Source organism: Urocitellus parryii, chromosome 11, assembly GCF_045843805.1.
Source record: "Urocitellus parryii isolate mUroPar1 chromosome 11, mUroPar1.hap1, whole genome shotgun sequence".
Classification (NCBI taxonomy): Eukaryota; Metazoa; Chordata; class Mammalia; order Rodentia; family Sciuridae; genus Urocitellus; species Urocitellus parryii.
Window position 1 is genome coordinate 17,511,455 of NC_135541.1, and position 27,461 is coordinate 17,538,915.

The 27,461-nt window shown below is 41.0% G+C and overlaps 1 protein-coding gene across 2 annotated transcripts; it reads right to left on the bottom strand.

Annotated features, from left to right (window-relative positions):
• Nucleotides 1–13: 13 nt before the first annotated feature.
• Srsf4 (serine and arginine rich splicing factor 4) lies at nt 14–27,461 on the bottom strand. 2 transcript variants are annotated; one of them, XM_026391670.2, is made up of 6 exons: nt 26,887–27,461; nt 8,884–8,960; nt 7,815–7,927; nt 5,028–5,242; nt 1,323–1,412; nt 14–1,076 (listed from the first exon to the last, which is right to left on the bottom strand). In XM_026391670.2, the coding sequence occupies exons 1-6, from the start codon at nt 26,991–26,993 to the stop codon at nt 242–244; spliced, it is 1,437 nt and encodes a 478-aa protein (XP_026247455.2). In that variant the 5' UTR covers nt 26,994–27,461; the 3' UTR covers nt 14–241. The 2 variants fall into 2 exon arrangements, with proteins under 2 accessions (XP_026247455.2, XP_026247454.2); XM_026391669.2 differs by having other exon boundaries at nt 8,818–8,960; nt 26,887–27,460.

The following is a 27,461-nucleotide window of genomic DNA, read 5'->3' on the forward strand; positions in this document are numbered from 1 at the left end:
CTGTGGGCCATGAGGAAAGGGGGTTTTAAAGATTTTTTTTTTTTTTTTCAGTCGAGCAGGAAGGCCTGGCGCCAGGAGGCTTTACTGAGAGGAAGCACTTAGATTTAACAATTATAGACACACCATTAGGGGAGTTAAAAATGTACAGCAGTGACGTAGGTTCTACTTCAATCACTTGTGCTACGGCTACCAAACATGTACAAAAGACTTCCCGGGTAGTTCCAGCAGTGGTTGTAGCCAGTTAGGACCTTGAGTGGGACCGAGATCGAGACCGGGAGGGCGACCTGGAAGCAGACCTGGATCGAGACTTGGACCGAGATCGGGTTTTTGAAGCTGACTTTGATCTGGAGCGTGATTCTGATGGCGGGTTTGGTTTCGATTTGGAATTGGATCTCGACCTGGACCGGGTCTCGGGGTTGGGGGCAGCAGCTTCACCCTCTCCTCTGCCTTCCCTCTGGGCAGACTCGGCCTTGGCATGTTCCCGCTCCTTTGACACGGAGCGAGACGGCGACCTGGACTGCGAACGGTCCTCTTCCTTCTTCTTTTTCTTGCTGCTGCTGCCGCCTGACTTGCTGTCGCGCTTGCTGCTGCGCTTCCTGCTCCGCTCGCTCTTGCTGCGGCTGCGACTGCGGCTGCGGCTCTCCTCTCTGCTTCTCTTCCTGCCCTTCCTCTTGTCTTTGCTTTTGCTGCGGCTCCGGCTGCGACTGCCCCCTTTGCTCCTGCTCCTGCTGTGGCTCCGGCTCTTGAGGAGGCTCTTCTCCTGGCTCCGGCCCTTCTCCTGGCTGCGGCTCCGGCTCCCGCGCTTCTCCTCCTCTACCCTCCGCTCCTGGCTGCGGCTCCTGCTTTTGCTCTTACTTTTATGGCGGCTGGGACTCCGGCTCTTGGGTTTCGCGGTGCTGTCGCTGTTCTGGACTTTGTCTTCGGCGTGGTCTTTGCTCTTGCTGCGGCTCTTGTCGGCGCTGCGGCTGCGGCTGCGGCTCTTGTCATCCTTGCTGGGGCTCCTGCTTTTCTCCTTCTTGCTGCGGCTGCGGCTCTGGCTGCGGCTGCGGCTCTTGCTCCGGGAGTGGGAGCCTGACCTGAGGAGACACGGGGTGACGTCACTCCTCATGTAATCAGGAGAGGAACAGATCCGGGGCTCTGCGGAGCTCACCCCCCAATATAAGAGCTAGCTGCCCGGGAGGAGGACGGTCTTCTGGACCCCCCACAATTCTAACGTGGACCTGGAAAAGCCAGGCTGAGGGGGAAGGGCCACTCAGCTAAAACCCAAGGGAGACACGGTGCAGTGCTCCCTGCTGACACCCGCGTGCCCCAGGCAGACCTACCTGGACCGGGATCGGCTCTTAGAATGACTGCTTTTGCTACTGCCACTTCGGCTTCTGCTCTTCCGGGAATGTCTGCTCCGAGAGCGAGACCTGTGGGGAGAAAAAAAACTGTTCTTAAAATTGCTGAAGGGCTGATTTAGATTCAACCAAGACATTCTTTCAGTCGTCTGGGCACATTCACCATTGTGGTCTAGGCCCACAGGCCCAGTCCCCCTGAAAACACTAAAGCTTGTCCCACCTCTGATCCGGAGCCCACAGCTCCCCCACCTTTGCTGGGTTCCTTATCTCCACCAACACTACTGTGATTTGCCCAGTTCCTCACACCAGAGGCCTCAGTGATCCCTGACCCCAACTCTCACACCCTGACGTCTTGCCTCCTCCACCTTCTGCCATCTACCTGTGGCCTCTGTGTGCATCACCCTTCCCTGCCGCCATGAGGGCCTCCCATGTGCCTTTCTGCAAATGCTTCTGCCCTTCACCTGCCCCTCTCTGCCTCACTGTGACTTATTTATTTGTTTATTTATATGGTTCTGGAGATTGAACCCAGTGGTGCTTAACTACTGGGCCACATCTCATCCTCAGCCCTTTTTATTTTTAAACAGGGACTTGCTAAATTGCTGAGGCTGTCTTTGGACTTACAATCCTCCTGCCTCAGCCTCCTGACCTGCTGGGATTACAGGCACGTGCCACTGTGCTCGGCCACAGAGCACTTGTAAAAAGACAGACTCTCCAAAAGCTTTAGAAAACCTTTAGCAAGTCCAGACTGTGGACTTTCACTATTTCTACTGATGGTGACCAGTGTTCCTTAGGGAAATGACTTATCCCAGGTGCAGGGCAAGAAGCACACAAGATGGGCCTAGAACATCTCACTGTGACAGGCAGGAAAGTGTTCAGAGCCTCCTGGGCACCATCACCTATGAAGGACTTTTGCCAAAAATGTCTTAAGTTGTATCTTACTCCAGCCTCTATAGAGCTCCCTCTCAGCGTATAGGAAGTTCAGGGAAGAAGCTCTTAGTACCATGACACCAGGAAGAAACAGATCAATCCAGAATGTGGGACAGTATTAAAAAGCTTAAAAATAAAAGGAAAGGGGCCAGGGTTGTGGCTCAGTGGCAGAGCACTTGCCTACCATCTGTGAGGCACTGGGTTCAATCAAATAAATAGAAAACTTTACTTTTTTTGTAAAATAAATACATATCCCCTGCAACACAAAACAAGGTCTGTTCCGGGGTGGGAAAAAAACAAAACAAAAAAACGGTGGGGAGGATTATTGGGGGAAAAATGGTAGGTCTGTTCCAGGGTAAAAAGATTTAACCCTTTGTAATACGTGTCTGCATTGAATCCTGGTCAGGATAACAAAACATCCATGGAGCAACTAGGGAGGCATGAATATGACTTGGATATTAGGTGACTGATGAAATTACACACTGTTCATGTATTTAGCCAAGAACCTAGAACTGTGGTTCATCATCTTTAGAGACAAATGTATGAGGTATAAAGTGCTATAATTTCTGCGCTTTTTCAAATGTAAAATGTATACTGTGTATAAAAATACATATATAAGCTGTGTGTGGTGGCATATACCTGCAATCCTAGCAGCTCAGGAAGCTGAGACAAGAGGATTGCCAAGTTCAATGCCAGCCTCAGCATTGGTGAGGTGCTAAGCAACTCAGTGAGATCCTGTCTCTAAATAAATTATAAAACAGGGCTAGGGACATGGCTCAGTGGTTGAATGCCCCTGAGTTCAATCCCTGGTACCAAAAAAACCCCCCAAAACATATACAAGCATGTATATGGGGGGAGGAGAGAGAAAGGAAACAAAGGCAAAAATACTGTTAAAGCCAGAAGGAGGGGCACACAGGTATTTGTGAACTAGTCTTTTATGTCAGAATAAAGTTTTGCGGGAGCCTGGCACAGTGGCACATGCCTATAATCCCAGAGGAGGAGGATCATGAGTTCAAAACCAGTCTTTAGCGAGGCACTAAGCAACTTGGTGAGACCCTGTTTCCAAATAAAACACAAAATAGGGCTGGGGATATGGCTCAGAGCCCCTGAGTTCAATCTCTGGCACCCCTGCCCTGCAAAAAAGGTATGGGGAAATAATAAAGTGCATAAAAATCAAACAAGACATGGATGGCTGAAGACACAGGAATCAACCTGAAGGATTCCACTGGCTATAGACAGAACAATCTGAGGATTAAAATATTATGATGAAAAGATGAAACATCAAACACACGTGTAAGAATTCATTCCTAATGATTCTAAGTGATTACCCTCATCAATTTTGGAAGCTGCTAGGTGACACTAACATTCTACAAGTTGGTGAAGTCAGGATGGCTCAGGATGACAATTCACTGACAATTCATCCTACTCAAAGTAGGATGTAAAAATAGATCCCATAAACTGTATGACAGGGAGTATACACAAAGTGTTACCAACAAAGTGGTCCTGCTAAAATATGTCCTTTCTCTAATGCCTCGATATAATTTTCGCTGGGCATGGTGGTTCACAACTAAGATTCTAGCCTGCTCAGGAGGCTGAGGTTGGAGAACCTCAAGTTTGAGGTCAGCCCCACAGCCCCAGCAACTTAACAAGGTTAAAAAGGATCACAGATATAGCCCAGTGGTACAACACCACTGGGTTCAATCCCCAGACCACAAAACAAAGCCAAAAAAGGATCCAACTATCCAACTATGAGTTCACAGGAAATGTCGGGCCGGTGGGGCTGGGGGGCACAGGGGCCGAGAGAACGCGATGGGATTAAGGGCTATCTAGACTTGCGTTAAAACAACAGATTAGGAGTAGGTGAGGCGAGATTGTCAAAATAACAATTATTGAAGCTGGGAATGGTAGTGGGAGTCAAAGTTCATTAAATAATTTTTCTCTAATGTTTTATATATTTGAAAAATTTTCCTTAAAAACAGTTTAAAAATTACAAAATCCAAATATCATGCAAGTCTCTAGTGATACTGATACATCCTAAACCCAGCTGATCCCTCTCCACCCTTGTCCCAAGGCACACCCACCTGTTCACTACTCATATTAGTCTTTCTGCCCTGGGAGAAATGCTGTCCCACCCCAGGTCTTCAAGAACACCCTTACTTCTGCTAGAACAACCCCCTTCTGCCCCACCACATCTACCCACTGTCTCTAATCCATCTTTTCGGATCAGCTTCTATAACATGTCCTTAGGGAAGCCTCAGCCAACTCTCCAGATTGGCGTGCTATATTTCCTTCAAAAAAACCCGTCTCAATGGCAATTATTTGCTTAATTTCTGTCTTCTCTCCAGGGCAGAGATCAGATTTGTTTTGCTCACCACTGTTTCCCAGATGCTTAGTTCCATGCCTGGCCTGTTGGCAGAGCAACTGCCAAATACAATAGTCTCTACTCTTGAGTAGCTGTTGTAACCAAGGAACCAGGGGCCATGCATGTCCCCCAGTCACCATATGATGGGGGCCCCCAGAAGAAAGGTAAAAGGCCACTGATTTCCTGCCTTAGAAAAGGGACTTTACTTCTGTTTGTACTCATGATGTAAGAAGAGTTTAGGAGTTTTACAAATAAATGTTCAGTTCAAAGTACTTAGTTATTGAACCACATGTAATCATGCTGCTCAGGACCCACAGGGGGAACATCAGTGGATCACCTGTGTGCTCATTAATGAACAGATGTGATAGCCAACACACAAAACACATTCTCAACAGTACCTTGAATGACTACGGCTCCTGGAGTAAGACCGGCGCCGTCTAGAACCTGGCTTGTCTTCAACTAATCTGATTTTTCTGCCATTGACTTCAGTTCCATCCAACTTTTCCAAAGCTCTTTTCATATCAGAATAAGATACAAATTCAATCACCCCTTCATTTTTTCGTCCCTTGTGAGCATCTGCATAGGTCACTTCTCCTGCCTGACGCATATAATCCTAAAGAAAAAAATAAAATTCTTGAGTATTAGGACACATTTTGCCAAAATACTTAATGTAATCATTGTAGTGAAATTTTCTTTTAAGAAATATGAGCTTCCCACAAATATTTCCATCTAACCTCCAAATACCCATTGAGATTTAAGCACTAGGCATTAAGTAGTCGGTAGAGAAAAATAAGTATGAAAATTTTCAACTGGGCATGGTGGCACATGTCTATAATTCCAGCGACTCAGAAGGCTGACCCAGGAGGATCACAAGTTTGAGGCCAGCCCCAGCAACTTAAGCTTAATCAAGATCCTGTTTCACTATAAAAATAAAAAATAAAAAGGGTTGGGGATGTAGCCCAGTAGTAAAGCATCCCTAAGTTTAATCCCCAACACCAAAAACAAATAAATTAAGAGAAATTTTCTTTAACTATAATTTTCTAAATTTTATAATGGCAAGTTCTTTCTTTACAGAAGCTCATGTCACTATATTTAAGTTAGGTCTTTTACATTTCACCATATATCTATGTTTGAAAACGTACAGATATTGGCAAAATATAAGCAAATCCATAGGAATTATAAAAACTGTTACATTGTCTTTTTTTTAAATTTATTTTTTAGTTTTCGGCGGACACAACATCTTTGTTTGTATGTGGTGCTGAGGACTGAACGCGGCCGCACGCATGCCAGGCGAGCACGCTACCGCTTGAGCCACATTCCCAGCCCTTACATTGTCTTTTTAATGAAAGTCTAAAAGGCAACAGAACTCTATTTCTTCTCTGGTTGAAAGTGGCATGACCATCCATGTCCCATCATGACCACAAGTCTCTTTCCTCATTCTCTTTCAGGACTCAATATGGTCCAGTGAGAGAATATAACTAAGCAATAAATACAGGCCAATGGCTAGATAAAGGAAGATACAATTAGTGTTTAAAAAAGAATATAAAATTTGGGTGAAATTGTAAACTTGAGCTTACTGCTAGCTTTCCCTCATTTCTTTTTTCTATTTTTTTTGTACTAGGGATTGGACCCAAGGGTGCTTTACTATTGAGCTACTTCCCCAGTACTTTTAAAATTTTGAGACAGGAACTTGCTAAATTGCTAAGGCTGATGTCAATAATCTTGTGATCCTCCTGCCTTCCGAGTCTGGGATTACAGGCTTGCACCACTGTGCCTTTTCCCCACATTTCTTTATATGTAATACACACTTGACAGGTATTTGTGGGATGAATACATTCAATGCTTTCATTTTGTATGTTTCTTTCCTGATTACAGTTACAAACACTGAATATACTTTAATATATTCTTTGCTCACTACATCATAAACATGCTTACATGTTTCAATATAAACAGTTTCATAACTGCCTAATACATTTTCTAGGATTTCCAAACATGCTTACATGTTTCAATATAAACAATTTCATAACTGCCTAATACATTTTCTAGGATTTCCCAACTTTTTGATACTTTTAGGTTATACCCAGTTCTTTGCTATTATTCATAATCCAGTCAAGAACATCTCTATACAAGAATGTCTTTATTCAGCAGAATCATCTGCAGGAGAAGGGGTTCTGGGCAAAAGGGAGGGAGCCATCCAGACTGGGATACACCTGATGGTAAATGAGGATGCTGGTCACAGACCAAGACTGGGGCTGCTCTGGCAAAGGGAGATATGGGGTCACTCTGGTGAAAGACCTGAAGAAAATCACTTACTTTTGAGTTATCCTGCCATATCTCCAAAGTAGTAATAGCTAACATATCAAATGCTTACCATACTGTACAGCAAGTACGTTTTAGGTAACTCAGTCCTAATTAAACCACATGAGGTATATAATCATCACCTCCATTTTACATATGTAGAAAATAAAATACAGAGAAGTTAAGTAAACTGCTCAAGGTCATTCAGGTAGTAATGATCTGGGGCCTGAACATAACCAGTAAAACTGAAACAGGAGTAACTGGGATATAGGAGTGTGCACAGTTCTTGGTTAGACCTTAATTTTTAAAAATATTTTGTTGTAGATGGACAATAACTTCATTTTGTTTGTTTGTTTATTTATTTATTTGGTGCTGAGGATCACACCCAGTGCCTCACACATGTGAGGCAGGCGCTCTGCGCTGAGCCCTAGACCTTAATTTTTGATACCAAAATTATTTCAAGATAAATATTCCCTAAAAATTGAATAAGCCTTATGAAAGAACATAGGTTAGATAGTCAGTTTCACCTACGCAGATCCATACTGGAAACTGACATAAATTTCTATGTTATATGTCTCCAGAAGCATTGGGGATTCTGCCCTTTCTTTTTATGATGAGAAATCACACTAGAATCTCTCTGTAATACTGTCTACTGAGGAACATTTCACATAACATATTTGTCTTTAGAGTAATGGTCTAATAATAGTTTGAGTGAAATTCTGATATATTCCTATGGAAGCTTTAATTGGAGAATTTCCAAATATCTACTGAAGCTTTCAAACCTGTAACACCCTTATACCTGTGTATGCCTAGGCCCTCAAAAATTTACCTGTTTCCTAATTTAATGTCTGCTTAACTTTACCCCAGAAAGTTAGTGAGGCCCAAACCTTTAGGTCTTGCCAGCTGCATCGACTTGACAAATTCTCCACAATAAGTCTGTACTCTGTGCGGGTAGGAGGGCCATATTTATCTCGGCCACTTCTTCTATACCCATATCCACCTTTGGAAGGTTCAAATAAATAGGATTACTTCAATGGAGGAAAAGGAAAAGATGACATAGCACATACTTCTCTTAAAATATATTATTTACCCCCCCAACCTCAAACAATAGCACATATACTTTAACCCTAGCCCCACCCTTAATTCTGAACTAGATTTTTGAAAAGCTAAAAGTTAAATCTGAAAACTTAATTTACAAAGTTGTAAGCATATATTCATTAATATTTATATTTAAAATCAACATGCATAAACTAAAAACTATTAACAATTTAGAAGTAACCAAACTACTAAAACAGTTACTATTGTTACTCACAGTGATTAAAGTTTTTGAAAATATTTTATATATATATATATATAAAAAGATTTTCAGGCACCTATTTCAGTTTAATCTCATCTGTGTCTAACCCTTGGGATCCTCACCACCCAGGTCTAATGGGGAAAGGTTGCGGTCGTCACATGGCTTCCTGTTTTTGGTCAGCCAAGGGCCACAAAGGTTCAAAGAGCCACGCATGGAAAGGTAACCCAAGGTCAGCAAATGGAACAGGCAGTCATCTTAGCCTCAAAGGATTCTTTTAATTAAAACATTGAGGTCTTAGTTAAATCTATGTTAAACAATTGCATTACAGAGAAAAAAACAAAACAAAACACAAATATACATCATTAAACATATTTATAAAGTATTAAAACAAGAAATCTCATTAATTTAATTAAAATTAAACATTATCAAAGGTTTATTTGCAGTCTATATTTAAAAAGATATACAACTTATGAAACAAATGCTTTAAACATTGATACAACTAAATATAAGATTAATTAATTAATTACTGTAACAAATTAACATTTAATAACAAAAGCATGTCATTGATACAAATGTGCCCTTTAAATGCTTACTGCGTCCAGAACCGTAACTGCCGTCTCGCCGAGGGCCGCGGGCATGCTCAACAATTACTCGCTCACCACAAAGGTCTTTGCCATTCAGTTCATAAACAGCATCATCTGCATCACGCAGATCATCAAACTCCACAAAACCATATCTATAAGAGAGCAAACAAAATTCCGGTTGGCATCAGTTTGACACCCAGCTTCACATTCAAGAGAAAGCAATGAGGTTCATGCTTAGCAAAGGTTAGGTGGGTTTTGCAAACTAAGGGTCAAATTTATCTCCTCTTTAGATGAACCCACTTTGCTTTGTGCCAACAGGCACTGCAATAGGTAGGGACACTTCTCAAAGTAGACCCCTATTTTTCTAGCAGGAGGCTGGCTAAATGTACTGAGAAAACTTCTTTTGTTCCCCCAAGTAGTTGGACACAAGAGTAAAGACTTTGAAGGGATGTTTGGTAAAAGGCAACAAAATATTGAACTCCACAAGATTGAATGTTTGCTCTTCAAAACATCACATAAAAGCTCATCTTTTCTTATTTTTAAAAGCAATATCTAAGAGAACAATTATCTGAAGTAACATAGCAGGTAAAAAAAAAAAAATCACAGTACCTTAATCTCAGTGAAAGAAAAAAAAAAAAAAATCCTGTTCCTCTATCCAAACAAGTAAGTCACAATCAAGAGTCCTACGAATTAACTGTTTTACAAATTATTTGTGGGGAAAAAAAAAATCTGGAGCTATTTACTTCCTGTGAGACTCCAAATTCATTTTAGAAATTTTAGACAGACTGAAGTTCTCTGAAATCTATATTCAACCATGAAAACTTCTTTACATTGTATAGCTAGGAATTTCCCAGCAAAGAGATATGGTGGTTTAGCACATATCCAAAAGAAAACAACCCCCCCAAATCCTATTAATGCCTACTACAGAGTACAATTTGTAAATTAAAGCACAAAATTTGCAAGATACTTAAGGCAAAGTTAAACACACACTAAACATTTAGTTTGGCCTAACACAGCTCTGAAGTCTTGCTTTGTGAATGCTGCCTATTATTTAAAAACCAAAAAACAATCTTACTGATCCTACCTAATCACAAAGGCAAGTTACAAGACTAGGTTCACAGGCAGACACTGACTAGTGTTCTTCTGCATATAAACATGCTGATACTAGAAACAGGCTACAAGACTTGCCAGAGAGTTACCCAGCCTGCTACGGAGAAAAAATAATTCCAGTTTCCAGTTTCTCCCACCTGTAATGTTGTATTGGTAACATATTAACCGAGAGAACTCAGATTGCTGAAATCTTTTACTAAAGAGTTATTTTCTATTTCAAATAAGAGTCTCTCATGGTGATAATGCTAGGTTACAAGGCATAGGTCACAGCTTTGGGGGGTTCTTTATGTTGAAATATCTGAGTAGAAACTTTAGGAGTCAGTCAATCTCAACTCCATTAAAAATCAAACCAGACACACCCATTTATCTAATAAGTGTTCTAATGTTCTGCATAAAGACAATCCAGAAGACACCTGGCCCAATTTCCAGGATGTAAAATCTTTATCACACTTCCATAGGCTGGAATTGCTGAGCAGTTTAGTAAGAATAATTGGAACATGCTGTTGTATTTGACAAGACAAGTAAACCCTCTCCAAATCACTGACTTCCTATACTCAAAAGTGCTTTAGTCACTAAAAATCCATAATAGATAATATGTTATGGTTGCTTTCTCCTTTCCTAGGTAAAATGAATCAACAGGAAAGCTACCCTATTATTTTCAAAGATAAAAAATTTTAAAAGCAATAAAAAACTAAATTTAACTATGCTGGTTTATCAAAAGATATTTATAATCCCTCTAATTAGATCATAAAATGCCCCCCCCCAAAAGCCCTCCCAAGACCAGTCTTGGGGTCTGGCGTCTGCTCTGCCTGCAGTATCCACTGTTCAATGCCATGTGGGAGCCTGACACCATGTAGCAAGGGATGAGAGAACATTCCTCACAGGCATGATGAAATGGTCTTCCTTCCCTTAAGACACTGGGTACCACTCAATGACCAGAATAGATCTAGCCCAAGATCAGAAGAGCACTGACTCCTGAGGATTAAACAAATACATCACAGAAAAATCTAAATTGTTTTATTCCAAAGAGTTAAGTTTATAACTATTCAGGGGTCCTGGAATGCAAGACCCTAATCTCTGCAGGGCAACCCAAGCTGCAAACCCAGCTATTGCGGAGGTCAAGTGATCCTTCCGTCAGACCCACACAAGAATGCACATTCGCAGACCTGAAAACCATCCTGCTCCAAGGCTTCAGGCAGAACTCACTCCAACCTTTCAGGGAAAGTAAGGACAATCTATTCAGTGGAGGCAGTTATTTAAAAATAAAAATTAATACTCTGATAGATCCATCTCTCTACAAGTTGAGGCTGAAGCTGCAGTAAGGCTCAATTTGCCAATAAAACTTTCCTGAGTTGTAGGAACAATTTGTGATGTTAGAGGAAAATAGCCCCTACAACCTTTCTGTGATATATTTTTCTAAAAAGTCCCAATAAGTGGGTCACTTAGGAGCCATATTTTGGTGAGTATCCCAGTCACTTATTAAAATAGCTAACTTAAGATCCAACTTATTTCACAGAAAAATCTGTGAAAAGCCACAAAATGTATGAAAAATTTTAATGTCAAAGTCCAGTCCAAGGATCAAATCAGGTACTTGACTGCCACCTCTCTCTGCCCACTGGCCATGTTGGACGGCTTTAGAAGAGTAAAACAAAAATCCTCCCACACAACAAATGAGACCCAAGAGGGACTCCTGTTCTGAGAATAAAGCAAACACCAGATCAGTATGTGGTTGTGTCTACTACATTAATTGTTTATTTAGATCTGCTTTTCTTGAATGTACAATGAGCGGGTCCCCAAATAAAGCAGGAAGACTACATAGTAACAATAAAATGTTACCTATCACTTATTAAATAATCTCTTACACTAGAAAATGTTACCTTATTTATTATCAATAGCACCTAAGAGCCAGGTACTATTATTATTATCCCTGTTTCACAGATGAGAAAACTAAAGCACAAAGTTAAATAACTTGCATAAAAATCCCAGCAGAGCTGGCATTCAAATTCAGAGTTTGTGGCCTGATACCAGAGCTTACACTCATCACCATTAAGAATAGAGCAGCAAGCACTGGTCTATGCTTTACTCCTGGTTCTTTTAGAAATCAACTCTGAACATATATTTAATCATTTCACTTCTTTGGGTCTTAGTTTATTTGTGAAATGAAAGTACTGTACTATATATTTCTAAGGACTGTCCTAACAATATGATAGATGGAATGTTAAAATGCACACTCCTTTGGATTAAGAATAGACAATGTAAGCTCTAAAATTTGACTGGACTGGACCAAGATGGTAGCACCAGAGGCATACAAAAGCAACAGATAGGATAAATCTAGTCATCATCTAAAAAATATTTAAAAATCATGGGTCTCAAGTTTAAACATTTTAACTATCTTTGATTTAAATTTTAGTGCCTTCAAAAAACAATGCTTATACTAGTAACTAACCTCAGAGAATCTTAAAACAAACAAAAAACCTAAATACTACTCCCTTTGTGCTTTGTAGCAAATAACATGAAACTAACCTCTTCTCTCAAAAAGTACTCTTTTTGAATCTTTTGTCTAAGCAGGGAGGGATATAAAATACATATGTGGATTACACATACTTTATCATATGTATGCATGTGTCTGTATTGCACATATGCCAATCTCTGGTGGGACTTATGGACATGCCTTACAAAATAACCTGAAGGTAAGTTTAACTGCAGACATCCTTCCTCTTCTGCTCTATTAAAAATGAACAGCTTTCAATAATTCTAGCAGGAGAATGAAGAGGATATGAAGAAATGGTGAATGAATCTTAGACAAAAATAAAAAACTCTTGTACAGAAGGAACTGACATAAGCACAAACAGCCCTGTGATATGCCTCGCCTTACTCAGATGCTACGCCTTCCGATCATTCTCCTTCATATGTAAAAGAACAGAAAGCAGGGCCTTACCACTAAATGCACAATACTCTTCAATTAAATGAAACAAAAACCAAACAACAACAAAAACCTCCTTTCTTCAACATTTTCCATTGACCACCCAAACTTCCCTCTGGGCATGTTCTATCCTGCCAAATTTAATCAAAAGAATGAAGGGAAGAGTTACTTTCTCTTGTGACTCTCACCAAGTCTAGACAGGTACCTGATACCACAAAGCAAAGCCACAATGCCTTATGTGGGCTGTTCTAAACTCAAGTCCATTCTTATCCCTGTGCAATGCTCTACTCCCCTTCATGCCACAGCTGATGTCAGGTCATCAGTCAGATCTCTGAAGGCACAACGGGAACGACATTTTCAAACTAAGGAACTCCAAGCCTTCCATTTTAGAAATGTGAATGTCACTCTACCCTGAATCATTGCCTAACAGGCCTTCTCTTATCCTAATACCTGATCCCAGTGGTCTCGGACACCACCAGGCCTGTCCTTTTCTCTATATGTTCTACTTAAGAGGATGTGGAGTTTACCTCACCCTCTCCAGAATGGCTTAGCTTCTAACCATCTTCACTAAACAGGGAGCCTAGAGAACAGTCTCATCTAAGAAATGATGAATGGGGTTTGCTCTGGAGATGGGTCATCAATGGCTGATTGGGCAGGGTGTGACTGAGGGGGTGCTTGATACCAAAACCTGCAGGGCAGTGGACATGAGGAGCGGGGAAAGCAAGCCTCCATGCGTGACCATGGTCACCCACCAACACTGCTTACCGAGGGGCATGCCTTGGATGTTCTTTCTATAAGGAAAATGTGCCCCTTTCCACGGTGGATCTCCGCTCACCTTTGTCCTAAAACTGTGCCACATGCTTTTCTTTGTATGTGGACATGACAGTCCTCAGCCAACCATCAGCAGGATGTGAGTTTTGTTTTCCCAATGTGGTGAGCCATTCCCACATTCACTCATTTCCTTGTAAGAACCGAACCTCTCCATGGCTGGTCAGGATTAGGGATGTTGCTGTAGCCAAGGAAAAATTTTCATCTGTTGAAGTTAACCCACGGGGTGGCTTGAACCCTCAATCTAGAGCCAGTAGTACTGTATTTTAAGGGCAGAGCCCTTAATCTACCCTGAAAGAAATGGCATTCAGTGAACAGGAATTGAACAGCTTTCTTTCAAAGCACTCAGTGTTGGTCCTATGATTCAGCTAACTTGGTCTCATGAGGTGAAAAAAGTTAGGACATATTGGCAGGACAGTAATAAAAACAGTAATTCTCACTGCATAAAGTGCTTGGAAACCTGTCGAACAAAGGCAGTTCTGCAACCAACTAGTGCTCACGTGAGGCCAACTCAGAGAAAAGCTTGTAAGAATAGTGTGACTGCCCCCCAATTCCAGAGTTCTGCAACATTCCAGGGAACCAGCGGTGAAGCCCTCAAAGTAGAATTAACCAGTGTCACATATACATCTTGGGAGCAATGATCATGGTTGCAATCTGACTTGCCTGGTAACAGAGGGGTGTTAACCCACAACTGGAAGCTGCTACCACATGAATAGATTCCTGAGATCCTTTCCTATCCTGAGACAGGAAGGAGGCTGCTCTGGACTTTCTGGCCTCCCTTTCTTTAGTCTCAGAGGAGGGAGGGCCATCAAGGCCACCCGGAGAAGGTGGATGACTTACCCGTGCTCACTGAGTGGCAGAGCTGGGGTGCGACTTCAGGGCTCACCATTACCCAGTCTGGGGCTCTTTTCACGTCGGCAAACTGGCAGTTCCCGCACACCAAGAGCTCTCTGATTAGAGCTAGTGTGGATTCCTGGTCTGCAAACGGTTGGCCACAGCTCAGTCTGCACTTGATCTTTCCCCACCTTCAAAGAAGAAAACCTACCTCATGATTCCTCTCTTCCAGATCCCCTGATCATCTAATTCACTCCCAAAAACATTGCAATCACTTTTGACTACTCCTCCCTGGTCCCCACTGGATTTATTGCCAAGTTCTATAGTTTTTTCATCTTACTGGACCTTCAGAACTGTCTCCACCTGTTTGAACAATTTACATATATCTAGGCTATAGCTACTTTTACTTATCAACTTGTCTCTTTATTGTAGTAGGGAAAACTAATTGCTAAAGCATTCTTTTGCTTAGAGATCTATAACGACTCCTAAGTATCTCTGTTTATATCATTTTCTAAACTTGAAACACCTTCACTACACAAAGTGAATCATTTCAAATCTTCCTTATGCTTGAGAATTACGTCTTTCATGAAGCCTCAGAAACTTGCATAATTATTCTAGCACTTCACCTTCATATTTTACATGGCAATATTTTGTAGCTTTTCAAGCCTTGTTCTTTTTTCCTTTGTGCTTATCTTCTCATTTGATTATGAGCCCTTCAATAAAAAAGACTAGTATCTTTTGAGTATTTAACAGAGTGGCACACAGTAAATAATTTATTTCATTCCTATTTCATAACTTATGTGAAGAATGTATTATTATTTTTTCCATTTTACAATGAGAAAACTGAGGCTTAGAAAGGCTGAGCAACTTGCTTATTGTCAAGAAGCTCATAGGTGGCAGGACTGAATTTGAACCCAGACTGATGACTAATACCCCAGCTCTAAAACCACAAGGTCTCAGGACCCTTTAAAGGCAATCAACTTCTCCTTTTCTCCCAGTCCTGAGTACAACCTTTTTGATTTAACAAATGCTGCTGTTTGATTAATGATGACCTAACTTCAGATAAGCCAGGTTGAAGTACAGTCTTCTAAGTGGGGTGAAGTCTCCAGAGGAAAAAACAAAAAACAAAAAAACTGGGGGCAGGATAAAGCACCTCTAAGCTGGGGATATGTGACAACCAGGTTACTTTCACTCTTGTCTTTTGGTTCCCATTAGCCAGTGTCAGCCATCTGGTCCTTCCGAAAACATGTGTGGGTTCAGAACATAATAGACTAGAAGAATAGAGGAAAAATAAGATTATTCTGTGCAATCCCCATCCTGGAGGTCCCACATCAACCCCTGGAGTCTGGCTTTGGTTCTAAGGCTCAGCAAAAATTAGACCAGTGTAGAGGGGATAAGGGTTGGACTTAGTTGTGGTGGATGTGAGTGGAGATCAACAATATTATATATTTTAAGATGCATTTAGTTTTGCAATAAATGGCGACTGGGACCAAAATAGTTAAATATGAATGATGGGAGAAAAAAATGGGTCAGAAATCAAAGAATACTAGAAGGCTTACAAACTTCCAACTATGAAGATTACAGCAGCAACCAGATGATACACATCTAAGATCTGATTTAATTTTGACTAATCCCAACTACTACTAACATGACTACTCCAGCCCAGTTGGACTCTTTCCTTCTTGGAACTCCTTTGTAATAACAACTCCTATTTTTTAACATTTTACAATGTATCACCACTAAATGCTTTACACACGTTATATCATTCAATTTTCACAACTCTGATATTTACTGTAATCTCACAGAAGAAACTGACTTGAAGCAGTTTTGTAACTTGCCAAGGCTACTTCAAACACCCCAGGAGTCTTCAAATCCAGATCCTAACCTAAAACCTATACTCTCATCATGCTCTGCTATCCCCCTATACACCAGTAGAAAGACGTGGCCCAGAAGACCAGAGTTTGAGAAACAAGAGCTCTGGCAGCCAGCACAGAAAATCCATTTCATCAAGTTATATGTAGTGGCCTGTAAGACAAATACCTACATGTCTAACCACAGCTTATGAAAACTTTTAAATGCCAAGGAAACACCATTTCCATATCTGATATATGTGATTACTAATGAGTTGTGAATGTTTATTCTCTAATAAACTACTAGTGGAACCAAACCTATAATTTAACTATCACAATTTTAACACCAGTCCAGGGAAATAGAGAAATGTACCATCATTAAGAAACCTGTATCCTAGCAAGGAGAACACAAATATATTAGCTGGAAAATTAAACTTACTTTCCTTCCTTTCTCATGGAGTAAACTATTTGTTGAAAAACCCCCTAATGATGAAAAAACAATCAAACTCAAGTCCATGCTGCTGAGTTCACATTGCAGATACCGGCCCATCTCTAAAGGAATAATCACATTTTGGGATACGGAAACAGAAACATTCAGTGTCCTAAGAAGTAAATAATAAAAATTGCTCCAGAATAGGAGGTGGAGGGGAATGTATATAATTTGGATTGAGTATTATTTTGTAACCACTCTAAAAGCCTATCTGCCAACTTATTTAAATTACCCAAAACTGTTTAAAAAATGAGTTAGGAGAGTTGGAGGATGGCTCAGTGTGAAAGCACTTGCCTACCCTGGTTTCATCCCCACTACCATAAAAAAAAAAAAAAAAAAAAAAAAAGCAAAACTAAATTTGCTGGCTATTTCACTTTTACTAGGCAGTCACCGTATTTCTATCCTACAAAATGGAACTACCCAGAAAGCAACACACTTGTGAATAGTTTGTAGATCAAACTATCATAATCATAACCCCACCCCCTCCCAGTCACAACTGAATATATTGTTTTGATGTTTTCAAAGTCAACATGGCTGCTTTCTTTAAAGAGGGGCACACAATCACATCTGTGTCCATTTTAATTTTCTGACACTTACCAACATGAAGGATAAGTGAAATTAAAAGTTCTCACAAAAAAAGGGGCTCAACTATTCTCTAATACCACACCAAAGTTCATGAAGACAAATTAAAAATAAGTTTAAAGAACTCAAAGAGCTGGGTGTGTTGTTGTAGGCCTATAATCCCAGCTTCTTGGGAGGCTGAGGCTAGAGGACAGTCAAAAGTTTTAGGCCAGCCTCAGCTATTTAATAACAAGACCCTGTCTCAAAAAAAAAAAAAAAAAAAAAAAAAAAAAAAAAAAAAAAAGTTGGGGCTCAATGATAAAAGCACCCCTGGGTTCAGTTTCTAGCACCAAACAAAGAACTGAAGAAATGAAAATCCCATTACCAATCTACAATATAACCCTTGGGATATAAAATAGAATCAACAAAATTGTTACTACTAAGTGAAATAAAGGCTTGTGCTCAGCCATACCACTACCCAATTCCAAACCACAGCTACAAATGAAGGCAGTTCACACTTACCTCTAAAACAACACAAAGAGCAGGTTGCCAGGTGTTAAAGTCTCATAAGGTTATGCCTCTGGGACCATCTTGGATGTTCACACGTCCCTCTTAACTGTCCCTGGACTGCAGTGTGTTTCTTCTTTTTCATTCTTAGTTTTGGTTAGAGATGCCAGTCCCATGCTATTTCTTGGGGATGTCATTTCCTTGAAATTGGCCATTTCACCATTTTAATGAACTTCTCAAATTCTTTTATTAACATTAATGGGTTGAGTCTCATTGCACCCACATGAAACCTATTCTCAAGTCCTGATTATCTGGCCCAGGCCTCCTGTTGCCCCTCTTTATTCCTCAAAGCTGACTTCAAAGTTCCACCTTCTGTCTTCCTCCTCTCTCTCTAGTCTTGGAGTTGCTTGTGACAGTCCGTCTCCTTTCTAGCATACAGGCCTAAAGACATTGTCTGTGTGTGTGTGGGGGGTCCTCTGGTGAAGGAATAAAAAGTCTTTAAAATGCTTCCTCAGGTATTATCACCTGCAGTTTGGAGACTTCTGACCTGAGAGACTTTCATCTACACAGAGGAAAGTCATGCAGGGCATTTCCTCAAAATATGAAAATTCAGAGCACTGACTGCTCACTTTTGAGATACTCTAAGGCCAGAAGCCCTAGGATGAGGACACAGGGAACATTTGCTGGTATATATCCTACCCCAGTCAGCACTGACAAAGCTGATGCCATCTTATGGTTCTTCAAAAAGAAGCCCAAGAGAAGGATCACTAGCAGTCTCCACCCAGGGCCAATATTATAAAATAAGTGCCACCAATCTCACTTGTGGCAATAACTTATCAGCTAGCCGGAAGCCTCTACAGAAAGACTATAGGCTGAACAGGCTAGGAAACCTAAACTATACTCTCATTCTTGGAGGCAAGTCCCGAAAGGACAGGACTGAACCATTTAGAGGGAAACAGCATTAGCAAGGCTCTGACTGCGGCTGCCCATGCTATACTGAGGGATGTGAATAAGGGACTGAGGGATCTTCAGTTCTCAGAACTGTCAACAATTCATTATGTAACCCTGGGCCAATCACTTAATAACTCTATGCCTGTTTCCCTCTTAGCGCCAACTAGGGACAACACTTGTTTGTAAAGTGCTTTGATAAAGTCAGCTGAAAAATAGTATAATTGCACTGTAAATATTTTCTACAATTTTGTTAAAATTTCAGTGTTAGTTTACAAATTTATAGATACCACCCCCAATAGTATTCTCTCAGATTTGGGAACATCTTTCTTCTGAAGAGCTCAAACTACAATTGGGTTACCTAGAAGCATCCAAAATACAGGGAGCCTAAACCATACATTATCATCCAGTTTTGTTCCTATCTTTTAAGAAGGAATAAATACTTCACATGGCCCCTTTATTCATACAGTATCTTGATGAGGAAGAGAGGAACAAGCTATTAAACTGAGAAATGGGGGGGGGGTTAAAATGATTTGACCAAATAGTTACAAATGATGTTTATTCATACCCCAAGTTGACCAGGTTTCCAGGTCCAAGGAGAAGGGGTTTGGAGACTGGGAAATTTATGCTGAGAATATTTGGTCACAGTATATGGTCATGTTTTTTAGTACTGATTTTTCAGTATGACAAGAAATTCTAAATCACTCATGTCTTAGGGCAAAAAAGTAACATCTAATAAACTTGTTTATTAACTTGATCATATTTTGTAATAGTCATACTACTAATAAAGCAATGATAGAATGCTTCTTAATCTATAATCCTATTTCTCATTATTTATTACTCAAGAAAAAGTTCCTAATTAAAACATACAAGATCATTTTCACCTGTTAAAGTAGCAAAGCTCCCCCCCCCTTCCTTTTGGAGACACAGTCTCCATATGTTTGGCAGACTGGCCTCCAACTCCTAGGCTCAAGCAATCCTCCAAAGCAGCTGGAACTAGAGGCCCACAATAACACACCTGGCTAGAGTAGCAAAAATGTTAAATAATACTGATGCTCAATGCTGGTGAGGCAGCCATGATGTGTGCATGCTTAGACACTGCTGGCATAAATGTAACTGAAGCAGCTTTTCTGAAATTTATTTGGTTATATAACTGTGAGCCTTGAATATGCTCATTTCTGCTGTAACACATGAATTTTACTCCATGTAATGTATCCTAATACATAATAAGAATGCAAAGACATATACATGTGATATCCACCATCATTATTTGTAATAGCAAGAATTAAGAGTCAACCTAGGAGGAATGGTTAAGTAAACCATGATTCGGTCATACAATGGATTTTGGGCAGCTGACAAGGAATGTTAATGTAACAGAAAAAATACATAAGATAAACTAATTTAAAAAAAGGAGGGGGATATAAAATTGCACACATGGTGAAAGAATTCTTAATGATACCTCTTTTCCAATTCATGCTTTCACACTAAAGTATCTACAAAACTACATTCATTTTTGAATCAAAGTAATTTTTAAAAAAAATTTCTTGAACTTTGTTATATTTGGTAGGCTAAATGGCTAAGTCTTAAAATCTGCAAGGTGACATCCTCATATTCTAATTGAAAAAATGTTTAAAAAATTATAATACAGGGTAATGGAGAATTCAGAAAAATAGAGTTCTTAAAATATGGCAGAAGAAAATAGAAATACCATTTGTCTAGAGGGTGATGGAAAGCAATGGCTAGCAAAAGACATAATAAAAACATAGATATGCTGACTCCAAAAGTCTACTTTCAGGAATATGCCCTGAGTAATCACAAATGTTACAAAGAGTTACATAAAAAACATTTATCAGTGTTATATATGCACAGAATAATGAAAAACCAAAGATACTCTAAAAGTCTTCCAATATGCACCTGCCTCCTATTTCAATACTGGGGATTGAATGAACCCAGGGGCCTCTACCACTGAGCTATATTATTAACCCTTTAAATTTTTTAAAATTTTATTTTGAGACATGGGCTCACCGAACTGCTGAGGCTAGTCTCTAACTTGCAGTTCTCCTGCCTTAGCCACCAGTGTTTCTGGGCTTGAGATAACAGGCATGCACCACTGCTTTTAATTATATATGTTAAGTAGCATTTATATGGGAATTCTACATAACCATTAAACAGGTTGTAGGGCTGGGGCTATAGCTCAGTGGTAGAGTGCCTGCCTCACACCTGTAAGGCTCAGGGTTCAATTCTCAGCACCACATAAAAATAAATAAAGATACTATGTCCAACTACAACTTAAAAAAAAAAAAAAGAAACAGGTTTTAGGGACTGGGTGTGAAGCTCAAACACAGAGCATTTGCTTAACATGTATGAGGTCCTGGGACCAATCCCCAGCACCTCAAAAATAAAAGGGTTGTTGGAGAACATATTATTAACAACAACAACAAAAAGAGTAGAGAGTTCGGGCACAGTGGCACATGTCTGTAATCCCACCAATTCGGGAGGCTGAGGCAGGAGGACTGTGAGTTCAAAGCCAGCCTCAGCAACTTAGTGAAGTACTCAGTGAGACCCTATCTCTAAAAGGGGTGGGGATATGGCCCAGTGGTTAAGTGCTCCTGGTTTCAATCCCTGGTACCAAAAAAAAAAAAAAAGAGCAGAGGCTGAGGGTGACAGGCATAAAAAGTGTGTGTGTGTGTGTGATGTGTTGAAAACAAACCAAATGGGGCTGGGGATGTGGCTCAAGCGGTAGCGCTCTCGCCTGGCATGTGTGTGGCCCAGGTTCCATCCTCAGCACCACATACAAAGAAAGATGTTGTGTCTGCCAAAAACTAAAAAGTAAATATTAAAAAGTTCTCTCTCTCTCCCTCTCTCACTTAAAAAAAAAAAAAAAAAAAAAGAAAAAAAGAAAACCAAATACCCAAAATACAGAGAGGGTCAACTTTCGGTGATTTTTTTTTTTGTCCTTCTCTATATTAAAAAAAAATGTTAGGGGCTGGGGCTGTAGTTCAGTGGTAGAGCACTTGCCTAGCATGCACAAAGCACTGGATTCGATCCTCAGCACCAGATAAAAAATGAATAAAATAAAGGCATTCTGTCCATCTACAACTACAATTTTTTTTTAAAGTTACAATAGGGCTGGGGATGTGGCTCAAGCGGTAACTCGCTCGCCTGGCATGCACGGGGTGCTGGGTTCGATCCTCAGCACCACATAAAAATGAAATAAAGATGTTGTGTCCACTGAAAACTGAAAAATAAATATTAAAAAATTCTCTCTCTTAAAAAAATAGTTAAAATAAACATGTAAATTTTTAATAATCAAAAGTAAATATGTGCTGTTTTGAAATGTTAAAATACAAATGAATGGGTTTAATTTTAACTATGTATAAACAGAGTTGTTCAAACATTCCTTTAAACAAAACTATGTTTAAAGTTTTCTAGATATTCATAAAATTTATGCATAATCAAATGCTTTACTTTTCTTAACACAGACTCAAAATGCTTGTTGTACTTGGAACATTATTCCTGAGATTTGCAGAATGCCCTATGAATGAAAAGGTGGTGGGGTCCCTAAAAGATTAGTGTTCGCTTTGCATCATTACCATAAAAATGATAAAGCATTTATTTACCATTGGCTCAACAAACCAGAAACTCATATCATGTAACATTATTTCTTTACTCTCTCTATAAAGGAAAAAACGAAAAAAAGAACAAGTTCAGGAGAATGAAGTGTAGGCTCTATGTCAGTTCTGTGATCAAGGACATACAGAACAGAACAATGACCCTACTCTCTGAAAGATTCTACATATTAAAAAAAATAAAAGTCAAGGTGTATTTTACTTGAAGGAATTTTAAAGGTGAAAATAAAATTTCCCAACAATACTCAGATATCAAAAACCCAATCAAACAGATCACCACAAGAACTGAGAATTCTAGCTATGCACCACTTCACTGTAGTATGAAACACAGGCTGAAATTTACAGCTGAGTTTCTCTTGAGTTTTAATTAGTTAAAAAAGCTGGGCATGGTGGTGCACATCTGTAATCCCAGAGGCTCAGCAAGCTGAGGCAGCAGGATTGAGAGTCCAAAGTTAGCCTCAGCAATGGCCAGGTACTAAGGAACTCAATGGGACTCTATCTCTAAATAAAATACAAAAAAGGGATGGGGATGTGTCTCAGTGCCCCTGAGTTCAATTCCCGGTATGCACCCCCCACCCCCGCAAAAAAAAAAAAAAACCTAAACAAAAGAGAAAAAGAAAACCTCACCAATTTGTGAGTTTACTTTTTCAGCTGCTAAGCAGGTAAATAATTTTAAATGTAATAAAGCTATACTAATTAATAAAAATATGGAAAAATTAAGTTATAAAGATCTGAAACCACAAAATTCTGTGGAAGAGAAACTACTAAAAAGTCTTCCACATTTTACAAGAAAGTGATTTATTAATAAAAAAGAAAGTAAAAAAAAAAGAAAAGAAAAAGAAAAAAGAAAGTCCACCAAATCTACACATAATCAAAATCAGTAAAAGCATAAAGCTGAAAGGTATCAACAGGTGCTAACAGTGTTGCTTCCATGACCCACTCCTAGGATTCCCCTGGGCCTTTCCTATGGCTGTCCCTCCGGACAGAGGCTCTTGCTGGTATAAATGCAGAAGGTAGGAATGTAGGAGATCTCAGCGGGATCTGGAATGGTCTATGAAACCCTGGGAGATCCTGTTTGTAGTCCTCAAGTGAACCATCTGTCTAGAAGTTCTCTAAAACAGAGGCAAGTTGCACCAGAGTTGCCTGGTTTCCATATAATGACAAACAACAACTACTGCATGCATACCCTCTCTCCATATCAGAAGTATACAGAATCCTTTCCTGGGCACCAAATCTCCTTTGGAGCTCATGTGCTTCCTAGTTTGGTCAACTTTCTATCATACATGTATTTCACATCTTATTTAATTCTTTTTTTTTTTTTTTTAAAGAGAGAGTGAGAGAGGAGAGAGTGAGAGAGGAGAGAGAGGGAGGGAGGGAGGGAGGGAGGGAGAGAGAGAGAGAGAGAGAGAGAGAGAGAGAGAGAGAGAGAGAGAGAGAGAATTTTTAGTATTTATTTTTTAGTTCTCGGCGGACACAACATCTTTGTTGGTATGTGGTGCTGAGGATCGAACCCGGGCAGCACGCATGCCAGGCGAGCGCGCTACCGATTGAGCCACATCCCCAGCCCCACATCTTATTTAATTCTAAAAATTTTGTACAACCCTTTAGCCTAACCCTTTTGACATAGCTAACACAAATTTGAACCCATTTGCAATTCTTCAAAGCCCTATCCATCCAAATTCTGTTTTGAATTCTATTTACTAATAATCAACAATCCAGACATATTCCAAGATCCTTCTCAGGTTCAGGATTATAAGCTTATAACATATAGTTAAATTGTGCCATCTTTTCATTTTGTACCTGCTGTTTCTCTTTAGACTCCCCTGAATTTCTACCATCAAGTTCAGGCTATTCTTGCTTCAACTACATTTTAATCATTGGTTCTCTTCCCAGAAATCATTTTCCTCTGCAATGATTCCTGAATGATGCTAGTGATTGCCATTTGGGGATCGTCACACCTGTCTTTTGAATCCTTGACATGACTTCCCATTTTTTTTAAATGCTTATTTTTTAGTTATGGGTGGACACAATATCTTTTTATTTTTTATATTTATGTGGTGCTAAGATCGAACCAAGTGCCTCATGCATGCTAGACGAGCGCTCTACATCTGAGCCATAACAACATCCCTGACTTCCCATTCTTTATTTCAACATGGACTTATTATTAATCTCTTTTCAATTTTTTTTTAGTTGGACACAATAGTTTTATTATTATGTGGTGGTGAGGATCAAACCCAGCACCTCAAATGGAGCCATAACACCAGCCCTCAACATGAACTTATAATGGATTTCATGCTCATCATGGTTTAGCAGTATAATTGTAAGCAGGAATAGTTACCTCAAAAAAAAAAAAAAAAAAAAGGACTCAGGTAATTAGGGCCCTGGAAGCTTTCTGGGTTGTGCAATCCCTCCTTCTTTGAATTCCTACCCATGATTTTGAACTTTTTGTGTTAAAAATCTTAATAATTGTTTCTGGTTTATTGTTAAATTTCTAGATCCTTCACGAGGATTATTACCAACTGCTCTTTATTGGAGTACTTCCTTATAGCCAATTACAATACATACTTTTTCCAGACACTTATTTTTCTTCATTTTAAGCCCTAAGTCAATTCATTCTTCAAAGCCCATTTCAAAAAAATCTTTTCAAGCAAACTATTCTAAGTTTTACTTAAATTTAATTTAAAGGGAGAGCAAGCATCCTTAATTCAAAGTGCACATGTCAATACCTGATTTACTCCAGAACTCTTCTGATTGTCCTCAGTTCATTTAGCAGAGTACTGGGTATCTTAGTGGGTTATCAATACACTTGGTAGACGAATCAGTTTCCCTATTAACATCATTTCCAGCTCACTATCACCTTAGTCCAAATCTCTTTCATTATAGAAAGAATTACTACTATAAGTCAAAGGCTTCACATTTATTATATCTGATATTCCTTTTCCATATGAATGAGAAAACAGGTTCAGTGAAACCCATACATATGTAAGTGGTAGAATCAATATTTGACTCCGGCCTATCTGGCTTCAAAAACCATGATTTCCCCACAAAAGTTATTCTGTCCACTTAGCTGGGAGTTTTTTTTTTTTTTTCACATATATGTATCTCAATAACAAATCCCTCCACTTTAGCATATTTCTTCAGAACTGAAAATTCTATTGTACCAAACGAATAATATTCTAAGCCTTGTATGTTAAAGCAATAACCCGCAGCAAGGTGATTCTTCCTAGCAATCATTTTGAAGGGGCTTTTTAAAGCTACACAATTTGAGATTATGTTAACTACCAATTTTTCCTTCCACATGCAATTTATACTAAGTTATCTTTCTTAGCTCCCAAGTGTCAGTTATTATCGGGGAGTAAAGTGTAGTCATAGTAGACCTGTTGCAAAATACTAGTGGCTTTTTAGTTTTGTTTTAAAGCCAAGGTTGAGGGGTCCAATACAGTCCCCCAGTCCTTTATGAATTTTTACATCCATGCCTTCCAAATCTACCATTTTCTAGTCCCCCGTTTTTCCTTTCTGAACAGGACTGACAAACCCCTGTTTCCCCCTGACACTTGTACTCCTGCTGGCCCTGTTTTGCCAAAGCTCGTTAATAATACAAGTACAGACCATCCTGGGAGGTAGTAAATTGGCAATTTCAAGATGTGTGTCTCCACTTGTATTAACTAGTAGACGCATACACTAGCCAGGGTGGCCACTAGTCTTAACAAATTCTACAACAGCAAGACAATTTTTTGGCAAGTTGGACAAGGGAAACCACAGTATGGAAACTTTGCACGAGTCTTCAAGTTAAAGCTTTAATTTGCCCTCATACAGGGAACGGTCAGGGCTTTCATCGCGGCAAGACGATACTTTGGAAACTGTCACTAGACTACTCAAACTGCAATCTCCCGCCCAAAAAAAGTGTGGCACATGGCAAGTCTAAAAAGAGCCTCTCTCCAGAGATCCTGTCCTCGGGAAAGACGCGTTGTGACCGCCTGGTCCATTCGGCTGGAAAGAGGTTAAAAAGGGGCAGGAAATCCTGTTTGTTTATTTCCAGCAGTCCTCAGAGCGGGAAAGGCCGGTATCCACCCGAGGACGAACCAGGTCCCAGTCCCAGGGCCTGGGCAGGGAAAAGCCGGGCCTCCAGGGCGCTCGGAGCCCCAGCCCCACCTGGCTTCCTTCTCCCGGTCCCTCTCCGGTCCTCGCCAGCGCTCCCATTATCCTTCCACCACCCCCGCCCGCGCAGGCGCAGTGGGAGCGGGCCTACCCGCGCCCCCGAGGCGCCGCGACCATGGCGGAGCCGGAGCAGGCCGGCAGCGGCTCCCGCGAGGCAAGCGCCCCTCTCCGGTCCCGCGGCCTCCCCGTCACCACCCGGGCCCCGGCCCCCGCAGTCGGCCCCTCTTCCGCCCTCCTCACCCGTTCTTCAGATCCACCTCCAGGATCTTCCCGTAGCCCTTAAAGAAGCGCTCCACATCGCGCTCCCGGGCCTGGTAGCTCAGGCGGCCGATGTATACCCGCGGCATCCCGGCAACGGCGGTGGCGGCTGTCCCCGGCCCCGGCCCCCCTTAGGCGGCGGCCGGCGAAGCGAAAGCGCGGCGACGGCGGCAACGGGCGGGCGGCGGGACGGACGCAGCCGAACCCCGGCGACGTACGCGAGCACGCAGCTCGAGAGCGCGCGTCTCCGCTTCCCCCACCCTCCCCCCAGGCGGAGGGTAACGGGAGGGAGCGCGCGTTCGCTTCCCGCCCGGCCAGCGCCGGGGGCGTGGCCTCCCCGGGGGCGCGCCGACGGGGGGCGGAGCGAGATGATCGACAGCTGGCGCCGGCCGCCCGGGCTCCGGCACGTTCTCTCGCGAGCTTGCTGTGGCGCCTGCGCCACTTTCTGCAGCTCGTGGGTTCGCGCCGCCCCCGGAAGTGTGTGCACCTCCGCGCGGACCGAAATCGCTTTTGTCCTTTGAACCGGGAGTGGTTTCGGCATCAGCGCAGTATATCGG

Coding starts and splice junctions, on each gene's coding strand:
- Srsf4 (XM_026391669.2), bottom strand. CDS start 26,993: ATGCCGCGGGTATACATCGGCCGCCTGAGCTACCAGGCCCGGGAGCGC. Junction 8,961..26,886: donor GAGGTGGATCTGAAGAACGG/GTGAGGAGGGCG, acceptor GCTCTCTTATAG/ATATGGTTTTGTGGAGTTTG. Junction 1,413..5,027: donor AGGAGCCGTAGTCATTCAAG/GTACTGTTGAGA, acceptor TTCTCCCCACAG/GTCTCGCTCTCGGAGCAGAC.